The following is a 25,120-nucleotide window of genomic DNA, read 5'->3' as shown; positions in this document are numbered from 1 at the left end:
AAACCATTCTGTTTAGATCACACCACGTACTAAAGCTGTCCAGTTCCCTCTGAAGAAGCTCGGTATCGGTTTAATCCCGTATTTGTTGAAAAATTTTCATGTCGTCGGCAAAAGAAAGGGGTCCTTGTAATTTGATATTGACGTCATTAAAGTAGAGGAGGAATATCACTGGAGATGACTTCCTTGTGGGATGCCGGATGTAGCGAAGAATGGTGTAGATAGACAGTCCCTTATGCTGATTTGGAGTTGCCTTCCATCGAGGTAGGAACGATACCAGCGCAGTAGTTGTCCATGAATACCGAGTTTGTCCAGCTTCGCTATTGCGATATTATGATTGATTTTATCGAAGGCCGCAGATAAATCCATGTAAATAGCATCGGTTTGCAATCCGTCAGCGAATCCATCGAGTACATATGTTGCGAACGAGAGCAGGTTAGTCGTTGTCGATCGTTTAGGCATAAATCCGTGTTGATCGTCTGCAATGTAGTGTTTGCAGTGAAAGAAAAGAGGGTCTAAGGCAACCAGCTCGAATAGTTTTGATACTGCACTTAAACACGAGATTCCCCGATAATTGTCAATGTTCGATTTGTTTCCTTTTTTGTGAACTGGAAACATGTGCGCTGCTTTCCAGCAGGAAGGGAATGTTCCAGTATTGAGTGATAGCACAAAGACTCGCCGAAGTGGTTCAAGATGCCCGCTGATGCACTTTTTGACAAAAATCGAGGGAACGCCATCTGGGCCCGGGGATCTAGATGCTTTCAGCTTGGAATTTGCTGCAAGAATGGCAGCATTATCGACACAAATTCGGTCGATGGTTCGTCCTAGAGAAGGAGTTAGATTTGAAGCGGCAGCGACTTGTTGTGGCGAAAGGTTCTCGTCGGAAAAAATGCTTGAAAATTTGTCGGAAAACAATTGGCATATTTCCTTAGTGTCGGTGCCTAAAACTCCATTTAATGACATACAAGATGGTAACCCGGATTCTTTTCACTGCCCGTTCACATATTTCCAAAACGGCTTGGGCTTGGATTTCAGGTGACGTTCGACGTTTCGCTGGTATCTAAAAAAGGCACGTCTGCTTTGCTGTTTGTATTCGTGGTCGAGTTGAAAGTAGTGGTTTCATAATGCAAGTGTCTTATGCTTCGAGAACTTTTTAAATGCGGCTCGTTTGGCAGTTTTTAATCGTCTATGCACTGTTGATTGCCAGGGAGGGTGTTGATTTGTGCTGACTGTTCGTTTTGGCACATGACGGTCGATTAGGTAGTTAAGAATATTAGAAAACGTCATCGCTGCGTCGTTCGCGTCATCATTGTTAAGATTTTCGTCCCAGTTTATATCCAACAGCGTGCTAACGATGCTGTCGCAGTCAGCGTTTTTAAAATCGTAGACGATAGAGCTTAAGAAGTCTTCAAAATTCACTCCTAGGTTACCAGCGAGTACAAGATGTAGTGGAGGATGCTGGCGCACATGCTGGACCAAAGGTGTCGGAGCGGCGCAGCAGTACGGAGCGTAGTCCCGGGCACTTACAAAGCAGAGGTCCAATGTACGTTCATTCTCGTTGATGATATTATTAATTTACCGAAGAGTTGCGCTACTGTAGTTGTCGAAGATACAACTGGCATTGTTGATAAGCACAGACTTTTCGATATCCAATCGTAGAAATCCATTACTTGCTGGGCACCAGGTCAAGCCAGGTAAGTTGAAGTCGCCCAGTATAACAATATCATCAGACGGGGCAGCGATCGAGGTGATGAAAGAAACGGAGGAAAGATGTACATCGATTAGGCTGTAATCACGAATTCGGTCAGGTGGAAAATACACGACACACAGGAAGAGGTTACGATTGGCAAGATTCACTGATATCCACACTTGCTCAGAGCTCTCCCACCGCTCATCGTTGATCACTCGGGCTTTAATACCATGGCGAACGGCGATGAGTACACCAACACCTGATGTCTTGTGGCTGTTGAGGGCATTGCGATCACAGCGGAAGACATCAAATGTTGAACCAAACACCTGGCGAGACAGAGTACGGTTGTTGAGCCACGTCTCGGTTAAGGCGATGACGTCATAACAGCAGCCCGTGGTCGCGAGCAAATAGCTGTCCGTTGATGAATTTAAGTCACCAACATTCTGGTAGTAAATCTCGATGTTATTGGATGACGGATCAGGTTCTGCAGAGAGCGAATCAACTGCATCGCGCCCCAAAATGTAGCGATCATCATCGGCGAGAGAAATAGTTGACATCTGGTCAGAAGATGTTAGAGCAAAGGCAAATTACTGGAAGCGAAGAATACATCAGCGCTTGAAGTGTTCGGATCAGATGTATACTTGCCATTTGTGGCGGGTTGGAAGACCCTTTCACCCATCCCACACACAGTACCGGGACGACTGATGATCGCTGGCTGCAATTGCTCGACTGTGGCGGGGGGATCGAGGGCTTCCATAGTGCAAACTGCGGTGCGTCCCAGTATGCGTTGAACCCCGGTGGAGCGATGCGGAGTGCAGGAACGGGACGGTAGTAGCTTATGGCGAGAGATGGACGATGAATTGCCGAGAAAGGCGGCTTGGAAGACCCCTTCTCCACCCACACATACAGGACCGAGACGACTGCTGAACGCTGGCTGCAAGGGCTCGACTCTAGCGGGGGGGTCGAGGGCTTCCATTGTACCAACTGCGTTGCGTCCCAGTATGCGATCAGCGTCGACACTTCTTCACAATGGCGGTGTAGCTTGGTATAGGGGCATTGCCAATCGTTGCGGAGTCCTCTGTAGGGTTGATGGGCCGGGTTGACTTAGCGGAAAATATGCGGCTTCCGAGGGCGTAGGAAAATCAGTCGGTGGGCACCAAATGTTCTGGGTACGGCTATCCTCAAATTCCCTGAACAATATGCCTTGCGGCCATGTGTCAGGGTTAAGAGCTGCTTCACGGTACTTCGGGTGAACTCCAACTTTGAAAGATATGAAGTTCAGAGTACTGACGTCTATGCCTTTTTCAACAAGCGGAATAACCTTTATTTCCTCGTTGCAGTTTAGCCCTTCTTTCGACATTTTTTCGACTGTTTCCTTGCTAACGCTGGGATGAAAGCGGGAAAGATACATCCAGAGCAACGGAGTGGGAGGTGGAACCCCGAGAATGTTGCTATTATCGACTAGCTTTCGACCGCCGACAAGAATACTGCTCGGATCAGGGCCATCCTCGCGACGACGTTTCTGAGGTGGTCGAGATGCACCGGAATTTGGGCGGACTGGAGTGGCTGTTGAAACCTTTCTGGCGAGGTGCGAAATTTGCTGGTTATTTTTTGATAACTCTGCCTTTAGTTCAGCACAGACGTCATCCGTTTTCCCAGCGATAGCAGCGATAACACCTCCAAGCGAGGAAACGGTGCCGCGAAAGCGAGCAAACTTCATCAACTTCACACATTCATTGCACATCCAAAATAAATTTGGGTTTTCGGCAAGTTTTTTCAAGAACGGCTTGTTGAGTTGTTTACCGCACTGCATATGCACCACATTTTTGCAAAATCCCATGCACTCGATAAAGTCATCGTCCGATTTGACGGTTTTCGCGCAGTGATCGCATGCACTTGTCATAATGCCGATTTTCTACCCGTCCTAGATCCGACTTTTCGTTTTCGTCTCACTGTGCGCCAAGTTATGGTGGGAAACACTTTCCTCTACTCGCGTGCAGATGGCGAAGTGAGCGCGTGAATTTTTTGTGGGTAATTACACACAAGTCCGGTGATGTAAACAATCTCGATTTTCACTGGATTTTTCACGACACGAAAACAAAATTTGTAGAAAACACTTTAAAACTTCACAATATCAAGGGCGCAAACAAAATTTAGAATCGACTGATACGATAAACGATGATTAAACGGCACAAATCACGTCAAATATTAAAAAAAAAAATAACTGGAGCGATCAACACAAACAACTACCCAGTTAAGCTCAGCCGGAAATGAATTAGAATTCCGGCTGGTTCCAGTTCGCACTCCGGCTCCAGTGACACAACCGATTCTAGTTAGAATCGGTTGTCACTGGAGCCGGAATACGAACTGGAACCAGCCAGAATTTCAGTTCAGTTCCGGCTGAACTTTACTGGGTAATCGGTGAAAATACACTGAACCAAAAAAAAAGTATTGATTGTGCATTCAACGTTTGTTGAGCATGTTAATTTTTCATTTGTTTCGTGAAAACTTCTTTTGAGCTGTCGAGGATAACTCTTATTAGTTGATTCTGCTCCTCTTCAGTAAAATGAGCTGTTCGAATAACGCTATTGGAAGCACAGTTTGTCTGGGAATATTCGCAAAGAGGAATGACAAGTTTCTGATTATCAGAATACAATGTCAAAGTCCTATTAGGAAAATCAATATTTGCATTTAAGTCATTCAGTATTTCTGTTCCTATGATTCCGTAGAAAAATGAATGGAACTTATGTAACAGAAATTTTGCAACGTAATTATTTTTCGGATAGAAAAAATTTATATCTATCGCAGAGGTTGCGTTAAATTTAGCGTTAGCACTAGTGATGCCTTCTGCATTGAAATCATACGGCCTGCTTTCCTTGTAGGCCCAGGCAAGTTTTGGATTGATTAAGTTAATGTTTGCTCCTGTATCTATTAAAAAGGGGAACTCTCCACTAGTAGTCTTCAAGTTGATGTAGAGCAATATAGGTTTCACCAACTTGAGTTCCATTCTAAAAAATGGGTGGCTATAGCCTCATCTTGATGCGGTTCTTGTTCTTGCGTGTCTAATTTGGGTTCCGGTTCTGCCGGTGGTTGCATATCATAATATGGATATGAATCGTCGTAATAATCATATTCGTAATTATAGAGATCTTCTGTTCGATCTTCAAAAATGGTATCGATAGGATGAGCGTGCTTTTTGAATGGGTACGGATATGCTTGCCCTGATATCGACGGTGGTCTTTTAAGATTCATTGGTGGCCTGTTACCATAGTCCAAATTATGTGTTCTCATACTCTGGTCAATATTCATCGGCTCGGGTTTCGGTAATGGTTTCGCAGCCAAGACCGTGGGGGTGCTTGGAACGGATTAGACTGGTACTAAGGTCTGGTTTGGGTGAAGGGATTGGCTTGAAAGTGTTGCCTGCCAAATAATGGCATCTGTGGAAAATTCCTTGGGCCTGGAATTGATGGAGATGGATATCCTCGTGGAGGTGGACTAGGAGGCCTGTTGATTTCCAAACCCCTTGGTTTGGGAGTTGGGGTGAAATGTTCATTTTGGAAGGGTGCCGATCTGGTATCCATATTGTGGTAGTCTAGGCAAAACTGATATACCTGGTTTAACGTCTTTGGATTGAATGTTTTTAGTAAATGAAACAGAGGTTTTTCTAAACCTCGAATAAATGCATCTATTGCTTTTTCTCGAAAATATCAATGTGTGAATTAGCATGGAGGAACAGTTTTTCCTCCGTTTGAATTTGAGCTACTATGGATAAAAGTAGTTCGTTCACCCTGGAGTTGAAACTGCCTAAACTTTCATTGGAGTTCTTTTTAATAGTGGTTAGTTCGAAGTCGAATGTTTTTATATCACGCTTATCGCTGTAATATAGAAGCAACGTCGATTTTATTTGTGCCCAATCATGCACAATGTTATTCGAATTGAGAATATCGGCTACTTCGCCTCTAATTTTTAGTCTCACGGAGCGTTCAATTAAATCAATTTGAGCTTCCGTGGCGCCGGCATCGCTGTACATGCAGAAAATGCCCTCAACATCTGTTAGCCATATTAATAATTCTGTTTTCTTACCATCAAAATTTTGTAAATCACGAATAAAATCTGGTAGTTTTCCTAATTCAATAAATTGTTGCATGGTCAACGGTGCAACCGCAGAATTTGGTGCTGGGTTTTTCATTATTTTATGGAAATAGAAGTTTAATCTAGACTTTTTTTTACTAATTTTGATGGGAATTTATTATTAATGAAAATTGATAATTAACGCTTTTTCACTACACACCAGTCAAAATTTATTCACTGATACACTTTTAATTATACTCACTATTACAGTGATGCCAATCGGAATTGGACTTTTTTGTTTTTCGTATTAACTAATTGTTTGACTACTTACATAAAGGACCGTGTACTGGTTACGGCCAACATCGGTTGGACTTCTTATTGGCTTATCCTCTATGAGTGGGGGGATCCGTAGGCGGGCAGGTTTGGATGTCAGTTTTGCGTCGCTACTCCGGGCCGGGCGCGCCAATCGGGATGTATCCTCGGTGTCCTGACGGTTCGCTTTCGTGATTTCGGTAACTGGCTCTTACTACCAGTTAACAGCTATTGCTTCCTAAAGATTTTTTCACTTCGTTCACTTTATACACTTCCCTACTCACGGAGGATCTCGCCGGAGCCTCCAGTTAAGAAATAGAGTTGGTGATACTCTTTTTAAAAAACAACTATACTACTCTACCGTTCAACATCGAATGAATATATTTCAATTAATTACCCCTAACTACAGTTCAATACTGCCAACTCTGCAATCCTCGCGGTGGTGCCATCCATCCGGTCGCACGTTGCCATCGATTGGGTCGCACGTTGTCGTCGTCTAACAAAAATGCCTAGCTTGGCGATTGCGATGTTTGCCGGTTGTCTCGAGGAACTTCGACGTCAGCACCTGAGTCGCGTGGCTTCATCGTTAACTCGCGTAAATTTAAGGATATCGCGTAAATTAAAAAAAAACCGCGTAAATTTCAAAAATCGCGTAAATAAAAACCGCGTGAATTCAAAAATCCGCGTAAATGAAAACCGCGTAAATTCGAAAATCCGCTCAAATGAAAACTGCGAAAATTCAAAAATCCGCGTAAAAAAATACCACCCCAAAAATGTGTAATATGAAAAGCGTATATATCATTCTCACTGCTGTCATGTAGCTCTGTTCTGTCTCACAAAATATTGCGGCTCTTGGTTTTCGTGTGCGTGCGCTAGGAGTGAATGTTGCTTTGGAGCGTTTTTTTTAATGTGTAAACCGAAAAACAAGATTTTTGTTGGCAACAACAATTAATTAAATCAAGTGCCTTATCGCGATTTTGGATCTGCCGGATAATATCTTTCATGTATATCCTGTTTTGGGTGAGACTATCAACTATTACTTAGGCCAAAAAATTCATTTCTATAGCAAGAAATCGAAAAGAAATGGGTGGTCCGAATCGGAACAGGGTTGGGATAATTCGGACCTTTCATGTACATTTGCACAGAACCGTTCATACACAATACGGTAAAAGATCGGAAAAAGTCGCCTTAGAAAAAAGTGCGCAATTGATCAGGCTTTTAGGAAAAAAATATTTTTTTCGGTTGACACGTTTCAGTTCTATAGCTCATAAACCCTTACTAGGTTCGAATTGGCCCAGTTCCCCCTATGATTTTGCTGACAATGGGCATTATTTGAACTCTCCTCTGTTTCAAATCATCTCGGTTTCTCCTATTCATTCCCTGTAACTCCTTCTCAGATAATTTTGCTGTAAAAAATATAGTAATCGAACAACAAAAAAATAAAATTATGCACGTAAAAACGGCTACCTCTACTTAAAAAATTGTCTTTTTGACTGTGGAAAATGTTTAGTCTTCCATATCGGTGAAACGTGTAAAGTTTCATCGGAATCTAAGATGGTCGGTCACGATTTTAAAGATTTTCGGACGGATCTTCGTGGAATTCTTCAGTTAACAACAATTACATAATTTACGTTATACAGTGTTTTACATTAATAATCCTTGATTGCAGGGTTGTCCCGATAATCTTACTAAACAAATTACATTCCAAACTATCCAAGGTGTCGCATATTGTCACAAGCAAGGATGCTTACATCGTGACATTAAACCGGAAAATATTCTACTGACTGCTCAAGGACAAGTCAAGCTATGTGATTTCGGATTCGCACGGATGTTAAGTATGGCAATTCGAGGATGAAAGTTTTTCGTAGATACTTATCCCTTTTGTAGGTCCTGGAGAAAACTATACAGACTACGTTGCAACACGTTGGTACAGAGCTCCAGAGCTACTGGTTGGCGATACCCAATACGGGACACCCGTCGATGTTTGGGCGATCGGGTGCGTCTTCGCAGAGCTTGTACGTGGTGATGCGCTCTGGCCAGGAAGAAGTGATGTAGATCAACTTTATTTAATACGACGCACATTGGGTGATCTTCTACCTCGGCATCTAGCAATATTCAATCAGAATGAGTTCTTTAAAGTATGTATTATACTGTCACATCTTCAAAAAATGAATTAAAATTGCTGTGATTACTTGAAACGAATCTTGCAGGGTATAACACTACCAGTTCCTCCAACTCTAGAAACGTTGGAAACCAAAATGCCCTCAAAAACATTATCCAGTCCGGCAATGATGGATTTTCTAAAGGTATGTATCTTTATTTAGTTTAGCTGTGGAAGAAATAATCATGTTACTTTCTACAGAAATGTCTAGAAAAAGACCCTGCTAAGCGCTGGTCATGCGAGCGTCTGGTTACACATGAATTTTTTGAAGATTACGTAAGCAAACAAAAGGAGATAGAGCACACCATCACACTTGAGAAACAAAGCAGTCGCGAATTGAAATCAAAAGTTTCCAACACGTCGCTGCCTCAACTCACAACGACTCAAGAATCTCGAGTACCACAGAAAAATCTATATCTTCGTTCTGATCATCACCTCCCAACGATTTAAAAACTAGCAGCCTTATGCTGGTTTTCTATTCTTAAAACGAATCTGAATTAAATTACTATGGAATAAACTATTAAATATCCTCAAAAATCCTCATTCAAACAAAGGATAAATCTATACTTAACATTTCGCTCAATAAAGGAAGACGAGCAGTACAGAATTTAAAAGTAGTAATAAAGTTATGTATTCGGTTTGTTGATTTTTCTCGGTGAAATTAAAAACAATACCTGTTTTCTTCGTCGTTATGTAACGTTTCGGCCTACTATGCTTCAGCCATCGTCGGACGCATGAATTCTCTCCAAACACACTCCATTCATACACATCTTCTGCCGATTGACGAACGATTTGTCCTGTTCGGCTGTCTGCTTTCCTCGCTATTCATTCAATAGCGAGAAAAGCAGACAGCCGAACAGGAAAAAGAATTGATAATCCCTAAATAAAAGTAGTAATAAAATGTTGTAGTATTCCTATCGTGTGGAATGATTATATTTTTGGCTTTGAATTCTAAACATGGATTTCTCAACCGAGGCCCACAGGCCAGAGTCTCACATACCATTCGATTCAGTTCGTCGAGAGCAATTTGTGTGTGCATTTTTTTAATGGTAGAAAAAGTTCAAAAAAACCCTGAGCATCAGCAAAATGTACAAAAACCCACAAACCAAGGAACGGGTTTGGGCACCCACTCAAACCGCTAAAACAACTACTATTGCCCTGAACCCATACTAATCCAGCTACTTAGTAGATAGTTCTTCAGTAGGGTTACAGTACCACTCCTCGAGACATCACCAATTTTCCACCATCCACACAAAATGGCAATTTCTGTATGGCTAGCTGTCAGTCCAGAATTCGTGCTTTTCCCCTACGAGGACAATTTGGGAGGGAAACTCCAGATTAAATTAATTATTGGATAAGTGTTTCGAGCTCTTCTCATCAAAATTTAACTTAGTAGCAGAACTAGACTAGCACCGGATTGACGCTAGCTCCAAAAGATGAAAACACAATTTGTATTTCTAATAGCGTTTTCGTTTTTACCTGGTGCTAGACCGGTGTAGAGCAAAAAAGAGATAGACTGATTACACCCAAGTATGAATGAGTGTAGCACCGACTATACCAGTGTAGTGTACTGTCAAAAACGAAAACGACATAAGCAATCCTCTACACGGGTACAAATCCGTGCCTCGAAATGAAAAAAACGCATTTGGAATCCAAATGACAATTTTTGTGCAGTGTCCAAAGCCTTGGCATCTATGACACTGGGTCAGATTTTGAATTCTGCCCCCATGTCACCTATAATGTTCCCAACGTAAAACGTGCTTTTCTAATAATTTCCAATTATTAACCTCAGTTTTTTCTTTATTTAAAACATAGCTACAGAGTTTAATTACATACAAATGACAAAGCTCCCATCGGTTTTACCATTACAGAGCCGAATTTCAACAAAACACTAGACAAAACACAAACATTTATACAAATTTTAAGAGTAACATGTCTTTTTATTCATAAGTGGTCTGATGAGCCTCCTTTGGCATCGTTCGGTTGTGGCTTCTTCTGTAATGGATGATCATAATTTAATATTGGCGTTTATAATGAATTTACTTATTATGCTCATTAGCTCAATATCTATATTTGCTACTAAATCTCTGGTGGGTATTTTTGGTTCTCGTCTCCATAAAATTATTTCTGACGTCATGGTATTACGATGTAGGTCATAGGATTCACATTCCCAAACAACATGATCTATGTCTTGCTATCCTTTGGAACAAGGGCAGATATTTGATGGTATGATATTTATACGATGCAGGTGACCAGCTAACGTGTTATGGTTTGAGATGGTTCGTGACACATTTCGTATAAATAACCTATTGACGTCCATTCCTTCGAACCAGGGTTGCAGTCGAACTTTCGGAATTATGGAATGGCACCATCGTCCGAGCTCACCAGTGGCAACGTATATGGGCTGATACATGGCATACATGATCATGATACATGATAGATATTTTACGAATTAGTGATTTATACTCGTGGCATTGAATTTCGCGAAGAAATATTTCGCTATTTTCTGCACCATCTTTTGCCATGGAATACGCTAACTCATTGCCAAAAACTCCGCAATGAGCCGGAACCCATATGAACACCAAGTTAACACCTGATAATTGCATTCGTAGGACAAGCTTCTTGATTTCTAATAACGCTATAGGGTAATGAACATTCAAATGAAAGGAAGCAAGTGCTTGAAGATTATTCAGGCTATCCAAGCAAACTACATAATTTCCGGTAGGGTACTGTTTTAAGATCAGGCAAGCGTGATATGTGGCGTTCGTTTCAGCTGTGAAAATGGAGCAAGGAAGCTCAAGTTTGCGTGTGACCTGCAAATTCTATTCATAAACCCCAAACCCCACGCTGTTTTCTGTCACTGATACATCCTTAAAAAATACATTTTTTGGGTTCCACTTCTTTATCCTCTCGATCACAATAGAGTTGGCAAGACGGTCTAGGCAATATCGTGGAATTCCTTTTGTGATATCTAGTACGGAAAAATCCATGAAAGGTACAAAGCAAATGACCATAATATCAAAATCAGAGTATCTTTTACAAGGAGGAACCAACACGTCCAACGAGATGCAGACGCGGAAGCAGTGCAGATAACGAGAACCTGGCGATATCTCAAACAACTCATCGAGACAATGTATTAGTGGATGCTTTCGCTAAATACAATTAATCAAAAATCTGCTCTCTAATTCTTGAAATCTTACTGTCAACGGAGGTATGACACTCATCACCTCCAGCGATCCTGTGTGCGTTGAAACCATGCTACCCAAGCAAATTCTCAAACATCTATTCCGGAGGCGGTCCAGTTTCAAAAGATGTGTTTTGGCTGCTGAGCTAAACACATTTGAACCGTACTCTATCACTGATCTAAAAGTAGTTTCATATAGCGTAATGAGATTTTCTGCGGGCGCTCCCCACCAGGTGCCAGTCTTAATGAAGTTCATTCTGTTTTGACATTTATTTACAACCTAGTCGATGTGGACTCTTCACTTGCATTTTGAATCAAACCAGATCCCTAAATACTTATGGCAAAACGACCTAACGAGATATTGGCTATTAAGTTTCTGCGTAACATTTGGTAATTTTAATTAATTCGTGAAAACAACAAACTCGGTTTTCGATACCGAAAAAGACAAACATAATAAGCATGCCCAAATTAGAAGTAGATCTAACGTTGACTGCAGTTGGATTTGGGATAAATTTGAATCCTTCCCTCGTGCCCATACGACACCATCATCAGCGAGTTGTACAAGGACGACGCCGTGGGTAATGCATCTATCAATTTCATTTACATACAGGTTGTAAAGGAATGGACTAAGACATGATCCTTACGGTAAACCAAAAGAACTTGATCTGAGCAGTTTTAGGGAGTTATTTAGATAAAAGTACATCTTCTTAGTAGCCATTAGGTTATAAACGAAATTTGCAACAGGGAGCGATGAGTTTGTCGTATAGAAGGTCTACTAAAATACTATCATACGCTCCGTGGATGTCTAGAAAGACGGCGATTAGTTCCTCTTTTCGACTGATAGGGATCTGTGGCAAGTAGAGATAAACAATCTTGGGTTCCTTTTCCTCGTCTGAATTCATACTGAGTCTTCGAAAATATTTCATTTTTCTCAGCCCACAGTTCTAAGCGGTTCAGTAAAATCCTTTCCATGGTTTCGCGAATGCACGAAAGCAGAGATTTTGGTCTATAAGACTCCGATAGCGACTTTTTTTTATTCATTTCGTTTATTTGATAGGCACAAATGCGTTAGCTTGGCGGTGCCAAATTCTTTTCTTTTTACATTTTGGATATTTTAAAACTAGGAAGTTACAATGTTGAAATATTTTTTTTATAAAAGAGAAAAACTTTACAGCTATCTTAAGACTAGAAATAAGATTCTATATACAAGAGAGGAGGCAAAAGTTTTTTTTTATGAAAAATTTTAAAACAAGGAATTCAATAGTTTTTTAGGAAATGTTTACAGTTATCTTAAAACTAACAATATAGTTTACACAATACACAAAAGGGGGAACAAATACTTATGAAAAATTTCACAGGTGTTTTAAAACTAGGGATACAATTCTATTTACAAGATGGGTAACAATAGTTTTAACAAAGAGGTAAAATTACAACTATCTTAAAACTAGGAATACGGAATATAAATTTGATTTTTTATCGGAGACTTATGCTTGGTCAAGATATTCAGAGGGGGGTTTATTTCCAAAATCGGTGTAGAAGCAGTTGTATCAAGGACAGGGGAGAGAAGGCGTATATGGTGACCGGGAGAAAAGAGCAAAACTTGCAACTTTTGGGCAAACGGGAGATCAGCGAAACAAATTAGCGCCTCAGTAGGTCGGATTGACGGATGGTATTCTTCGAACCCGCGGGGAATCCTTCAAAAGTCATCGGACCTCGAGTCGCTCTCGTTTCAGTTTCCGTAGTGGCAAGGGCGACGGCGGTTACATAGTGGCGGTCTGGAGCTGATCGGTTCCACAAGGCAGGAGGAAACTTCTAAAAACGAGAAATAAAAAGAGTGGGGCTAAATTGGGATATTTATCGTTTTTATGAAAGTATAAATAAGGGACATATAGGGGAAATCACGATTTGCCAGCATATCTCGGACTGGGACATTGGGTGGTCTACCTCGGGCCCGAATGGAATCCTTTAACTGAGATCTGACGTCCAAATACCCGGCGCATACCCAGACAACGTGCTCGATGTCGTGATAGCCCTCGTCACAAGCGCACAGACTACTCTCCGCAAGCCCAATACGTCACAAATGCGCATCTAAGGTGTAGTGGTTGGACATAAGTCGGGACATTACACGAATAAAATCCCGACCCACATCCATCCTCCTAAACCAAGGTTTAGTTGATACCTTTGGTATAATGGAATGTAGCCATCGTCCAAGTTCACCATTGCTCCACGAGGTTTGCCAACTGTTGAGTTTCCTCTGACGACAAATACTTAAAAAATCGTTGAAGCAGATTGGTCTTTCGTATATGTCATCATTTAATTGCCCGGGATAGTGCAATGAGAGGGGACCCAAACAAAGGTAATCTGATAAGATTTTTCAGATAACGTACATAAGAACTCCCGTATCTTCCCCAGGAAATATGGGAATTGCTTTTTGGGCTTCATCGAACGATAGAGCTGAGGCTGTCCGAAATGATGAGATTTGATCCGTCAGTGTAGAACATTTTGTCACAGTCGACTGCTCGGAATTTATTATAAAATATATTGGGGATCACTTGCGGGCGTATATGGTCCGGGATTCCACGAATCTCTTCCTTCATAGATGTGTCGAAGAATACAGTAGAATCAGAAGTATCTAGGTAACGAACACGGTTGGAAGTATATGAAGAATGATTAATGCTCTGTGCCATGTAGTCGAAGTACAAGGACATAAATCGGGTTTGAGAATTAAGCTCGACGAGCCTCTCAAAGTTTTCAATCACCAACGGGTTCAGAATGTCGCATCGGATGAGCAATCGATACGAGAGTTCCCAAAATCGATTTTTTAGCGGAAGAACGCCCGCCAGCACTTCGAAACTCATCGTATGGGTCGAGTGCATGCAACCCAAGGCAATGCGCAAGCAACGATACTGGATTCTCTCCAGTTTGATGAAGTGTATGTTCGCAGCGGAGCGGAAACAGAAACACCCGTACTCCATCACCGAAAATATCGTTGTTTGGTATAACCTGATCAGGTCTCCTGGGTGGGCACCCCACCATGTTACAGTTATTGTTCGGAGAAAATTGATCCTTTGTTGGCATTTCTGTTTCAGATACCTAATGTGACATCCCCAGGTAACTTTAGAGTCGAACCAGACCCCGAGATATTTAAATGTGATAACCTGATTCATCGTTGCACCCATTAATAGAAGCTGGAGTTGCGAGGGCTCACGCTTCCTAGAAAAAACAACCAACTCAATATTCTCCGTGGAGAACTCGACACCCAGCTGAAGAGCCCAAGCAGACAAAATGTCCAAGGTATTTTGTAATGGTCCTTGCAAGTCGGTAGCTTTGGGCCCTGTAACAGAGACCACCCCGTCGTCTGCAAGTTTCCTTAGCGTGCATGAATTGGCAAGACAATCGTCAATGTCATTCACGTAAAAATTGTAGAGCAGTGGACTTAGATATGAGCCCTGGGGAAGACCCATGTAGCTAAATCGCGATGTTGTTAAATCGCCATGCGAAAATTGCATGTGCTTTTCAGACAACAGGTTACAGTTGGTTACAGACCGTCCATGGGTATTCGCGCTGGGTACTGGTTTAGTCTGAGCTTGATTCGCACTGTCGAGAATCAAGCCAGCCAAACATCTGTACTCTTCCTCCGGAGGAAGTTCTTGAGTGGATTCGATTTTAACGGATATCGCGGTCGCGTAACTCTTCCAATCAATGTTCCGTGTGAGGTACATACGAGACATTGATTGTTTCCGATGGTCTTGAGCCGTAAGCAATTGAAATCACGATAGACAAATGATCGCTACCGTGGGGATCAGGGATCACCTTCCACCTGCAATCTAACTGTAGCGATGTCGAGCAAAGCGATAAATCCAACGCGCTTGCGCGTGCTGGTGGTGTAGGAATCCGCATCATTTCTCCCGTGTTTAAGATGGTCCATGTTGAAATTGTCGCAAAGATCTTGGATTAATGTTGATCTATTATCATCATGAAGACAGCCCCATACCGTACCGTGTGAGTTAAAGTTTCCCAGAACTAGCCGCGGTGCAGGTAAGGATTCCGTGATATTACAAAGCGTTCGGTGCCCTACCGAGGCTCTAGGAGGAATGTAGATGGAAGCAATTCAAAGGCATTGAAATTGTTGACAAGCAACAATTTCAATGCCTGGTGTCGAAGGGAGGTTAATTCGGTTGAAAGAATAGCACTTTTTAATCCCCAAAAGTACTCCTCCATAAGGGTTTTCTCGATCCAGACGAATTAATTTAAAGTCGTGGAAGTTGAGATTTATATCGGAAGTTAACCGAGTTTCACATAATGCGAAAACATCACATTTTAAACTGTTTAGTAAAAATTTGAAGGAATCGATTTTCGGGAGGATACTTCTGCTGTTCCACTGTAGAACAGTGATCAAATCGGTGACCTCGTTCGATGACTTAGCCATCGAAGGATACGATCGCTGCAAGGAGGGGCCATTTAGCAGTCAACTGCTTCAAAAATGTTTGCACTATAGGGAGAAAACGTATTAGAATGCTTTTAAGAGGATCAGTAACATTGAAAGCTGTGAAAATTAGGTCCACTATGTCAGAAAATTTCATTAGTCCATTACTGGATTGAGTATCTGTTTGAAAAAAGGGGACACTTGGGGTTTTTTGGTGTCCCTGGAAGTGGTGGATACTCCTTGTTAGAATTAAAATTTCCAAGTCCTGGAGCAACTTGCTTCGGCTTTTGGGTACCACTTCCGTTGGATTTATTGATTGTAGTTGGCGCACTCTCTGAGGAGGACACCTTGGCACCCTTACGAGGCAGTCTAGGGGAGGCTAGTTTTCTCCTCTTCCTAGATTCCCCCGGGTTAACAAAAGATGTTTCCTCTTGTGGATCGTCAGATTCTTGCTCACCACGAGCCAAAAGCGCAAAGGAGTTTTTGGAAGGGACAGATGGCGAAGCATTCTTTAGCATTTCTGCATAAGAGTGCCTCGAGCGATCCTTAAGAGAATGCCTAATTTTATCCCCACGCTGCTTGTACGCCGGGCATGACTTAAGAGCATGCAGAGGGCCCCCGCAGTAAATACACTTTTCAGTTTCTCCACCGCAAGCGTCATCCTCATGCTCCCCCTTGCATTTGCCGCACCGTTTTTTATTGCAACAATAAGTGGCTGTGTGGCCCAGTTGCTTGCAATTGCTGCAGCGAACAGGTAGGCGAACCTTACCCAGGAGGACATAGTTGGGAAGAGAAGACCCGGAGAAAGTCACTCGAATCGAGTCTGACGGAGAATAAGTTGTCTTATCATCTTCAGTTTTTGCGGAATACAATTGCTTGCATTCCAGAATCTTCACCTGTTGAAGTGAAGGGTCCTTAAAGCAGCCAACCCCGTACTTCAACAGGTCTTCGCACTGCAGACCCGGTTCGGCGACGACCCCATCGATCTCCACTACCCTACAAGGCACATACACCCTGAATTGCTTCGTAAAACGCTCGCTGCGGGCAATCTGGTTTGCCTGGTCGAGGTCATTTACTGTAACGCGTATCTTATTAGCTCGAACACGTGTTATCTGAGCTACGGACGGGTAGTTAGCAGTCAGCTCCCGTGAGATCTCTAGAATATTAGGCGATTTCGTGTTGGGCCGGAAATACACCACCCAGGATTCATTTGAACTGGCTGGGTATGTTTTAATACGGGGAGGACTGGCGGAATCAGGGGAGGGAGCAATTTCGGGTTTATCCGGTATATCCATGGGAATATCATTCCCATCCAATGTTACTTCGCCCTCGGCCATTTAGGCACGAGGATCACACGTGGTGTAAATGAGAGATGAAACTTATATTCAGGGGAAAGGGTAGAAGTAGAGACCAAATGGGGAAAGGGAAATGAAAGAAAAAAAATACTTAGCTTATATAGCGGCGTGTCCGGCTATTCTGGTATTCACTTCACCAGCCTGGACACCGGCGAACAAAGACTGCCTCAAACAATGGTTGACCTTCACTGACAATATATCTTATTCACTTTATGCACGGCACCAGAAAACGAACTGCTTCGATCGAGAGCTCGGAGAATTATGTGAGCGACGGGTGCTTGTCAGACTTCCGAATTGCTACTGTTTTTATGTCTCTCCATGCATCCGGAATAGCATTAGACATTAGCAATGAGTTGAATATGTTTACTAGGGATTATTTAGACACTTCAGGTAAGTTTTTTATAATCACAAATTTTATACAATCTAGACCAGGAGCTAAGTTTTCATACTGCGAAAGGGATAAGTTCAAATCATTAATGGTGAATTGGCGAGCTAAGTTATCATAAGCGGAAGGAGACGATACGGTTTTAAACTTTTTTTCCTCCTCAACGAAAGACGGACATACTTTGTTGACAAATTCTTCTAACCATGCTTCAGAGTAGGAAGACACTGATTTTGTAACAAATTGACAATTTCGAAGCCTCCGCGCAGTGTCCCACAGTTTGAACATAGCAGTGTCTTTATTTAAATTACAAACAAACTGTTTCCAGTACATCCTCTTTTTCTGCTTACAAACACGTGCGAATATTGCTTCTTGTTTTCTATAACTCAAGCCAGTTTAACGAAATAATTTGTAGGCCTCAGATTTTTCTAATCGACACTTGGAACTATCATCATCCCACCAAAACGTTGGTAGATGCTTTCGTGTGGGCACAGCGGAAATTGCTTTTCGTTGTGCGAGTCTGATAGCATCATTGAACTCTACGAATTTCGAATATTTTTCAATTGGATCTGAAAGCGAATCTATGCTTGAGTTCTTATTGGAGAGGACGTTCCTGAATTTCGCCCAGTCTATATTCTTGGTAAGGTCAAGTGGGATAGCTACCTCTTCATTGAAAGTTCCTTGTGGCCAGAAATTTATGAGCAAAGGTACATGATCACTACCCATGGGGTCATTCTGGGTTTGCCATTAGCAATTCAACGCTATTCCAGCGGAGACTAGAGACAAATCTATGCTTGAATTAGTAGCTGGAGGACAGACAATTCTAGTAAACTCACCGGTGTTGAGTAGGCTAAGCATGTACTCGTCAATTATATCGTATATAACTTTTGATCGAGCATCATCGTCTTTATTTCCTCAAGCAGTACCCTTGGAATTAAAGTCTCCCAAGACAAAATAAGGCGCCTCTAAACAATCTAACAACGCTTCTAGGTGGTTGTGTGAAAAGCGAATATTTGGTGGTATATAGATGGATAAAATAGAAAACGTGAAGTATTTAATACAACAAGCGACACTTTCAATAGGTTCCATTTTTGGGAGACTAATCTGGTTAAATTCAATTTTGTTCTGGATGCCAATCATGACACCTCCGTGTGGGTCGTCACGCTCTTCTCTTATCAGCTTGTATCCTGGGATCGCGAAATTGCTCTCACTAACTAACCATGTTTCAGATAATACGAATATAGGCACGTTTAGATCTCTCAGCAAGACGAGAAGGTTATCTTTTTTGGGTTTTAAACTACGACAATTCCATTGCAACAGGGGGACATTCAACTTTTGTGTTAACTTAGCCATAAAATTGGAACAATAAGTCAAGAAGGGGCAGTTTATCGCACAGCTTCTGCACAAGACAAGCCAACGATGGTATCAACTTTTCCAGCATTTCAATCCAGCAGTGGTCACAATGCATTATATTTGGGGTGTATAGTCGAACTTTAAGAAGTACATTGTCAACGTTCAGATAACCCGGCAGTGCTGTCCCTGCAAACGTGACTCGTACTGCGTTACAAGGGATGTACTGACACGGGTTATTTTCATCATTTTTTTAACAGCAAGTCTTTTACATTTTAGAACTGGTGCTTTAGGTAAGCTACGAAGCCTAAATTGCCCAAAACCACGTTTTTGAACACTGTGAATTTCCAGCAGTTCGTCATAAATTACACCTGAAATTTCCACTTGAACGCATGGTATATAAACTCTGTAACTGGAAATTAAATTCGCGTTACCATAGAATTGACGTCATCTCGATCACCGAAAACGGACTGAAGCTTCGACAAATCTTTTTTCTAACTTCCTTGAAGGATTTATAAGTGCGATGAAGAATGTCCGATATATGAAGTAAGTTCAAAGGTTCATCGAGTTGGCGAAAAAATACTACAAAGGGCCCTTTTGCACTTTGTGTGGTAAGTTTTTGTGCGATTCTTCTGTTGTGTTAGATCACTTTCACTCTCCTCCATGTCTTCGCCATTCTTACCATGCTCTCCTTCGGCCATTGCTGCGATGGCGAAAAAGAGCTAAGTTATTGGCACGTGGTTTAAAACAAATTTTGGTGGATATAATTATATTCACGACAGATGTGAGCGAAAATATACTTAGCTTTAGGACGACTCCGAACCGATTGTACGATTTTGCAAAATACTCCTACTAACTTATGAGAAAAATTACCGACAAAACTCTGTATGTTGGCGCACAGTGTAACGGAGTTGATGAAACCCCTCGTGTGCTTTCTGACAGTCACCGTCTCCTAAAACAGAACGCTAGCGCCGTCGATAAAACTCTGGTTAAAGAGAAGACTTCGGCTCTGTCAGTTGGCGAGTATACTGACATGTGCTAAATTATTATTATTATTATTGAATTACAACCTTTTGCTTTCGGATATTTCAATTACTAGTTTTGAGTGATTAGGATTTAAGATAGGCTTATCGTAAGTAGCCTTGAATTTAATAAGCTGAACTATGTATTAATACATATTATTTAGGAGCTATCACGAGTTACTTGTGGCACCATTAGGCTGGTTTCGGATAGACAAGAAGAAGACCAGTTTTTGTAAGATCCTCATTAAATTTGCTGATGATGAATTAAACAGTTATATTTTCAGCTTTGAGCTGTCTTCACCGTAGGACTGCTACTAGAACTGTCTTTTCCTGAAATCCGAACACTGTACGATGTTGCCTCGAAGATCTTTTCACAAATTGTTTGAACGGTTGTATGAGATCGTCGAACTAATTATTTATGAATATTTTCAAGTACGATTACTTTCTAAGGGCTTTTGCCTAGAAAAACACGTTTATCGAATAAAAAGTTTCACTACACAAACAAAAAAAAATTAATTTTGTTCACCTTATACAACAGGTATCTTTGATCCCTGTAACACTGGGTATTTTTGATCCCTATCATTAGTTCTCTCAAACACTTTCGAAATGTATAGAAATAGAAAATTATCATTTTCATAACGTGCCTTACACTATAAATTGACCTAAAATGTTTTTTCCGTGAACAAATGATGGTATAAGTTATTCAACGTTGAAAATGACAGTTTACGGCAAATACTTATCTCGACTTTCAACTGTGGTTAAAGTTTGTCTTGCATCTAAAAAGGTAGTCTTATTAATTAATTTGTCAGGATAGGTGTGGGTTTCTTTAGCCCTATTATGCGGGGGATCAAGTTACCACAGGTTTTTACAAGAACCTCGTTTTGGCATGATTTTCAAATTTGTTCATATTACTGGCAGGACATAGCATTCGGATTTACCCATTATGCATAGTTCTTACAATTCGAATTGACTACAAAATGACGAACTTTGTAATTTAAATTTATTTATTTAACTGAAACGTGAGAGAAAAACAAAAGTGGGATCAAGCGTACCCCCTCTCCCCTACGGTTAAAATGAATTAAGCTCGTGGATAATTACAGCGTACTGGTGGTGCTTCTTGGAATTGCATCAGTAGGCTGTATCTCGTGGTTTTGGAACCATTTGGTGATTTGACCCCGGAACGGACATTCCGGAGCAGGTTCCCGTGGGGCCGTGAGTGGCCATTCCATTCCAATTCCATTTTTAAAAATGCATAGGGTTCCGTAACAATAAAAAACAGACTTCCGAGACAATTTGAAGAGTTTTGATACTCATATTGCTAGGACATTATTAAAATTTATAAATCATATCCTAGTACTGAAACATTACTCCGGAAAATCCGGATTACCAAAAACCAGATCCATTATTCCGGTTCTATTGTACAAAATCGAAAAGTGGACGAGTTTCTGAATCCAAAACATCTAAAAGTGTCCAAATCGATTAAACGAATCCGTAGTTATGAGCATTTCAATTTGTGGGTACCCGGGTACCCTCGTTGGCCTGTTAAAGGTGTTTTTTTTTGTTGGACACATAACTGTTAAGTATACTACATGACTTTTTACTAGTAAAATAACTCAAAATTTGCGTTTTTGATGATTTTTGTAATTATTCTAATTTTTAATCAACTAAACTTATCGTCACTATTGTTCATTTGGTGCCCCTTAATATTCTCTACAACTTGTTATTTGACACTTTATCCCTATCGCTTTTCATTTCGCTGCAATTTGGTAGTTAACACAGCATGACCTCATCACAAATGCAGTGGGTTCGAAATCGTTGTTTTTGCATATGAAACGAGAAGATAAAAATGATTTTGCTTCGAAACTAAAAGAGATAATTGAATGGATTCAAAGGAAGAATTGTAGAACTTGCTGAGATGCATTAATTGCATTATATTAATGGTGAAGTTTATTATTTACTATTTTAAGAAAATAATGAAAATGCTAATAATAACACTAACTTTAAACTAATTAACTTCTAAGAAAAGAAATAAGAAAAGGTACAATAAGTGTCGTACTTTTTCAATAAGAGTTAGTATTAGTGAATATGAGATAAAAATATGCAAGTTCAATAACCCCAACACATGAAAAGATAAGTGTATCATGTCAAAGAACAAATTGTACAACCTTTCAAGACTAACAATTTGAATTATTGAAATAGTGATGTTAACTATTAAGATTTTCGCGAAGTGAACGAAAAATCGATCGAAATTGTTAAATTTAAAATAAATTACTCTGTGAAAAGATTACTTAACCTCATTAGCTGAAACATTTGAGGACATCTTTCAGTGGAAAATTTTCTCACCTATCCAATGGATCTAAAAGATTTGAAATACAATGTATATTTTTTGAGTTAGAGCTATTTTAAGACCAATAAGTTTTGTTATTGTTATTTATCAGTGTGCAATCGGGCTGTCTCAACAACCTATTTCTGCAACCTATGTGCATTAACTGTACACCTACCGTCTATCCGTTGCACTTGACAGTGTATGCAGTGCTTTATGGTCACACCTCGTCGCTGTTGTGCTATCTTATGACAAACGCCATTTTAGGGTAAACTGAGTTAGATATGCCACATTACTTGTTTGAAAAATCTCTACAAAGTGGCGTCTTCAGAATTTAGAAATTCTACTTGGTTACTTAGATGTAGCTAGAAACATGATGAGAAATTGTGAGTTTTTTGCTTCAAATCACTATATCTAGGGATTGGCACAAGTTATGTTGAAGTTTTAGACGGTTTTATGTGTGAAAATGTCTGAAGAACACAATGGCATAAACATTTTCGAAAGAAAATTATACGAGTTGTGAGAAAAACAGTTTTAGTTTTGAACTGGAAATAAAAGATATTTGGCAACACTGTAATCAAGAATAACAATTTTTTCTGGATTCCCTGACTCATTTCCTTTAAAATGCATTTCACCGAATGTTTATAGACCATATGAACCCAAAGATATGAATAAAAGTTAAAAAGTGATGATTTTTTTCTATGGAAAATTTTCCATGCACGATTATGACACGTCATACAATTTTTGTCATCAATACACGCCTATGACACGTGTGAGTGCGACTTTTGTTTACATTCATAGTAAAAACTCGCAACATAGTCAACTGATCTTCGTAATATTTGAGAGATTAATGCAGAATAGATAGAAGCATCAATTGTCTTCTTTGGATTGTTTATACCATTTGTAAGTTTCAAGATATTCAATCTCAAACTTTAAAAATCGTTTTTCTCGAAATGTGCTAAATGGCGCTTGTCATAAGATAGCACAACAGCGACGACCTATGACCGCGCACCCGGCTTTCCATGAGCGTTTTGGCGGCTCAGAGGTGTCCTTCCATGTTGCTCAGGGATACATTGCTCCTATACACATCCATGCATACAGGCATATATACGGGCTTACATTCATACATACATACAAACTATTTGGCGCAAGTTTAGAGCGTGTAACGTCGCGTAAGACCAATAAGTTTTTAACACAAAAAGTTTAATAACTTAGTAACGGTTGAGATTTCATGGTATATGTAGAACGATTTTTTTCTTCAAATATGACAGTCAACCATCCCTCGAGAGGTTCTTAACCATGAACCAAACACCCTGTATATTCAATTTTGTTTTAATTGATTATGCTAAAAACCTTTATGCCAAATGAGCGCTTGAATCTCGCTATGGTTATGCCAAATGACTTTATGCCAAACGACGTTATGCCAAATGGGCTTCCCCCATCGACAAGACTATAAACGGCAGCTACCTAGCAATTTAGCTAGATGCTAAAAGAAAAACGAATCACCAATTAGTATCGAGTTAGTTTAATATAGAAATCACGTAGAAATTCATGAACTTAATTTTTAATCAGAGCTTGCTCGGGTGCCAAATTTTTCTAAGCGCCTGCGACGAATTTCAATCTTTTCGGGATCGTCGGAATACATGACATTACTTCTATTGCAACTACTTGCAAAGGATGTAGCCACAACAGACTGTTGCTGAGAGGGTGTGCTCAACAATTCGTTAAAAGCGTCAGGAAGGTGATCCTTGGCTGTGATAGATTCATCGTCGCTACCAAGGTCTTCGAGCTCCGCCACAGTTGCTTTGACTTTCCGTGACAAAGAAATGTTTACTATATCTTGTTTGGTGTCCGAAGATGTTTCCATCTGCGAAGGGCCGGGAATGTCCATTGGTGTTATAGATGCAGTATCAGTACTGGAAGAGGGATTCCCTTCCACTGGTACAGACACTGTTGGTAGCCGCGCAACTATGGCAGAGTACTGATTCATTAGTGCAACAGAGGCATCCATTAGGGTACGAATATTCTGGAGATGCTGAAAATTACGAACATTAGAAATTAGTCATATGATAACTATTGTATTCTGCTAATATTTTCAAACCTACCTTAATTCGCTGTTCAATATGGTGACGATCATTTCCTTCCATTGCCCTGAGCTCTGCGTCGGTCAGTGTATCTAAAGCTGGCGGAACTGGCGGAAGAGGCATCCCCATAAATGGAAGTGGGGAGAGAACCAAGGGAGCCCCAGTGACTAGTGCTGCGGAGTTTGATGTACTGGAAACTAGAAAGAAAAAATTGAAGGGTTGTGTACAGGACACGACCACGGTGACGTTAAAAATATATGTAGCTTTTCTCAAGACCGTATATAATGAATAAGACTATTACCGTTTTCGATGGCAGTGCACCGGTGTAGTGGAATACACTGGCTTTACACTTTCTAGCAGAAGTGCCAATGGAACATACTCAGATTTCAGCACTTCTCCAAGAAGTGTAAAACCAGTGCACACTACTACACCGGTGCACATCAATCGAAAACCCCATATATAATCATTACTACAAACATGCTACAACACGTTTTAGTTTCTTCTGCTGCTCCCACATGTTACAATTTATTTTATAATAAAATTCTAAAACCAGGTATAACACCATGCTTTCTGCTATACTTTTAACCCTCCGGCACTCACGCGAATGACTCCCCGAATAAGCAGCCGCGGGTGCTGGAAGAAGATTTCGCTAGAGTTTCGGAACCACTACGGGCATCATACTGGCATAACCCAGTATAATTGTGAAAGTCACTTGGGCATCAGTTGTGTGGTCCACTACCAATTCAGTCAAACTCACGCACTA

General features: G+C 40.8%; 2 protein-coding genes and 1 long non-coding RNA gene across 17 annotated transcripts in view; 2 read left to right on the top strand and 1 right to left on the bottom strand.

Annotated features, from left to right (window-relative positions):
* Nucleotides 1–8,881, top strand: part of LOC131678021 (cyclin-dependent kinase-like 1) — a 546,062-nt gene extending 537,181 nt beyond the window's left edge. For all 8 annotated transcript variants that reach the window (XM_058958158.1, XM_058958156.1, XM_058958161.1 and 5 more), the window contains 4 exons: nt 7,740–7,905; nt 7,958–8,208; nt 8,281–8,376; nt 8,433–8,881. In XM_058958158.1, coding sequence (XP_058814141.1) covers nt 7,740–7,905; nt 7,958–8,208; nt 8,281–8,376; nt 8,433–8,681 — 762 coding nt within the window. In that variant the 3' untranslated portion in view covers nt 8,682–8,881. The remainder of the gene's footprint in view (nt 1–7,739; nt 7,906–7,957; nt 8,209–8,280; nt 8,377–8,432) is intronic.
* A 10,941-nt stretch (nt 8,882–19,822) lies between these two features.
* LOC131678020 (uncharacterized) lies at nt 19,823–20,690 on the top strand. The gene is made up of 3 exons (XR_009303539.1): nt 19,823–20,060; nt 20,115–20,182; nt 20,235–20,690. It is a non-coding gene; the product is annotated as an uncharacterized LOC131678020 (long non-coding RNA).
* Nucleotides 20,691–23,782: 3,092 nt separating this feature from the next.
* LOC131678019 (E3 ubiquitin-protein ligase HRD1) overlaps nt 23,783–25,120 on the bottom strand; it is a 39,464-nt gene continuing 38,126 nt past the window's right edge. For all 8 annotated transcript variants that reach the window (XM_058958148.1, XM_058958154.1, XM_058958152.1 and 5 more), the window contains 2 exons: nt 24,379–24,554; nt 23,783–24,308 (listed from right to left, as the gene is read on the bottom strand). In XM_058958148.1, the coding sequence (XP_058814131.1) occupies nt 23,838–24,308; nt 24,379–24,554 (647 nt within the window). In that variant the 3' untranslated portion in view covers nt 23,783–23,837. The remainder of the gene's footprint in view (nt 24,309–24,378; nt 24,555–25,120) is intronic.

This window comes from Topomyia yanbarensis, chromosome 1 (assembly GCF_030247195.1).
Source record: "Topomyia yanbarensis strain Yona2022 chromosome 1, ASM3024719v1, whole genome shotgun sequence".
In the NCBI taxonomy this organism is placed as follows: Eukaryota; Metazoa; Arthropoda; class Insecta; order Diptera; family Culicidae; genus Topomyia; species Topomyia yanbarensis.
The sequence above is the reverse complement of the archived record's forward strand: the minus strand, read 5'-3'. Positions and strand labels throughout refer to the sequence as shown.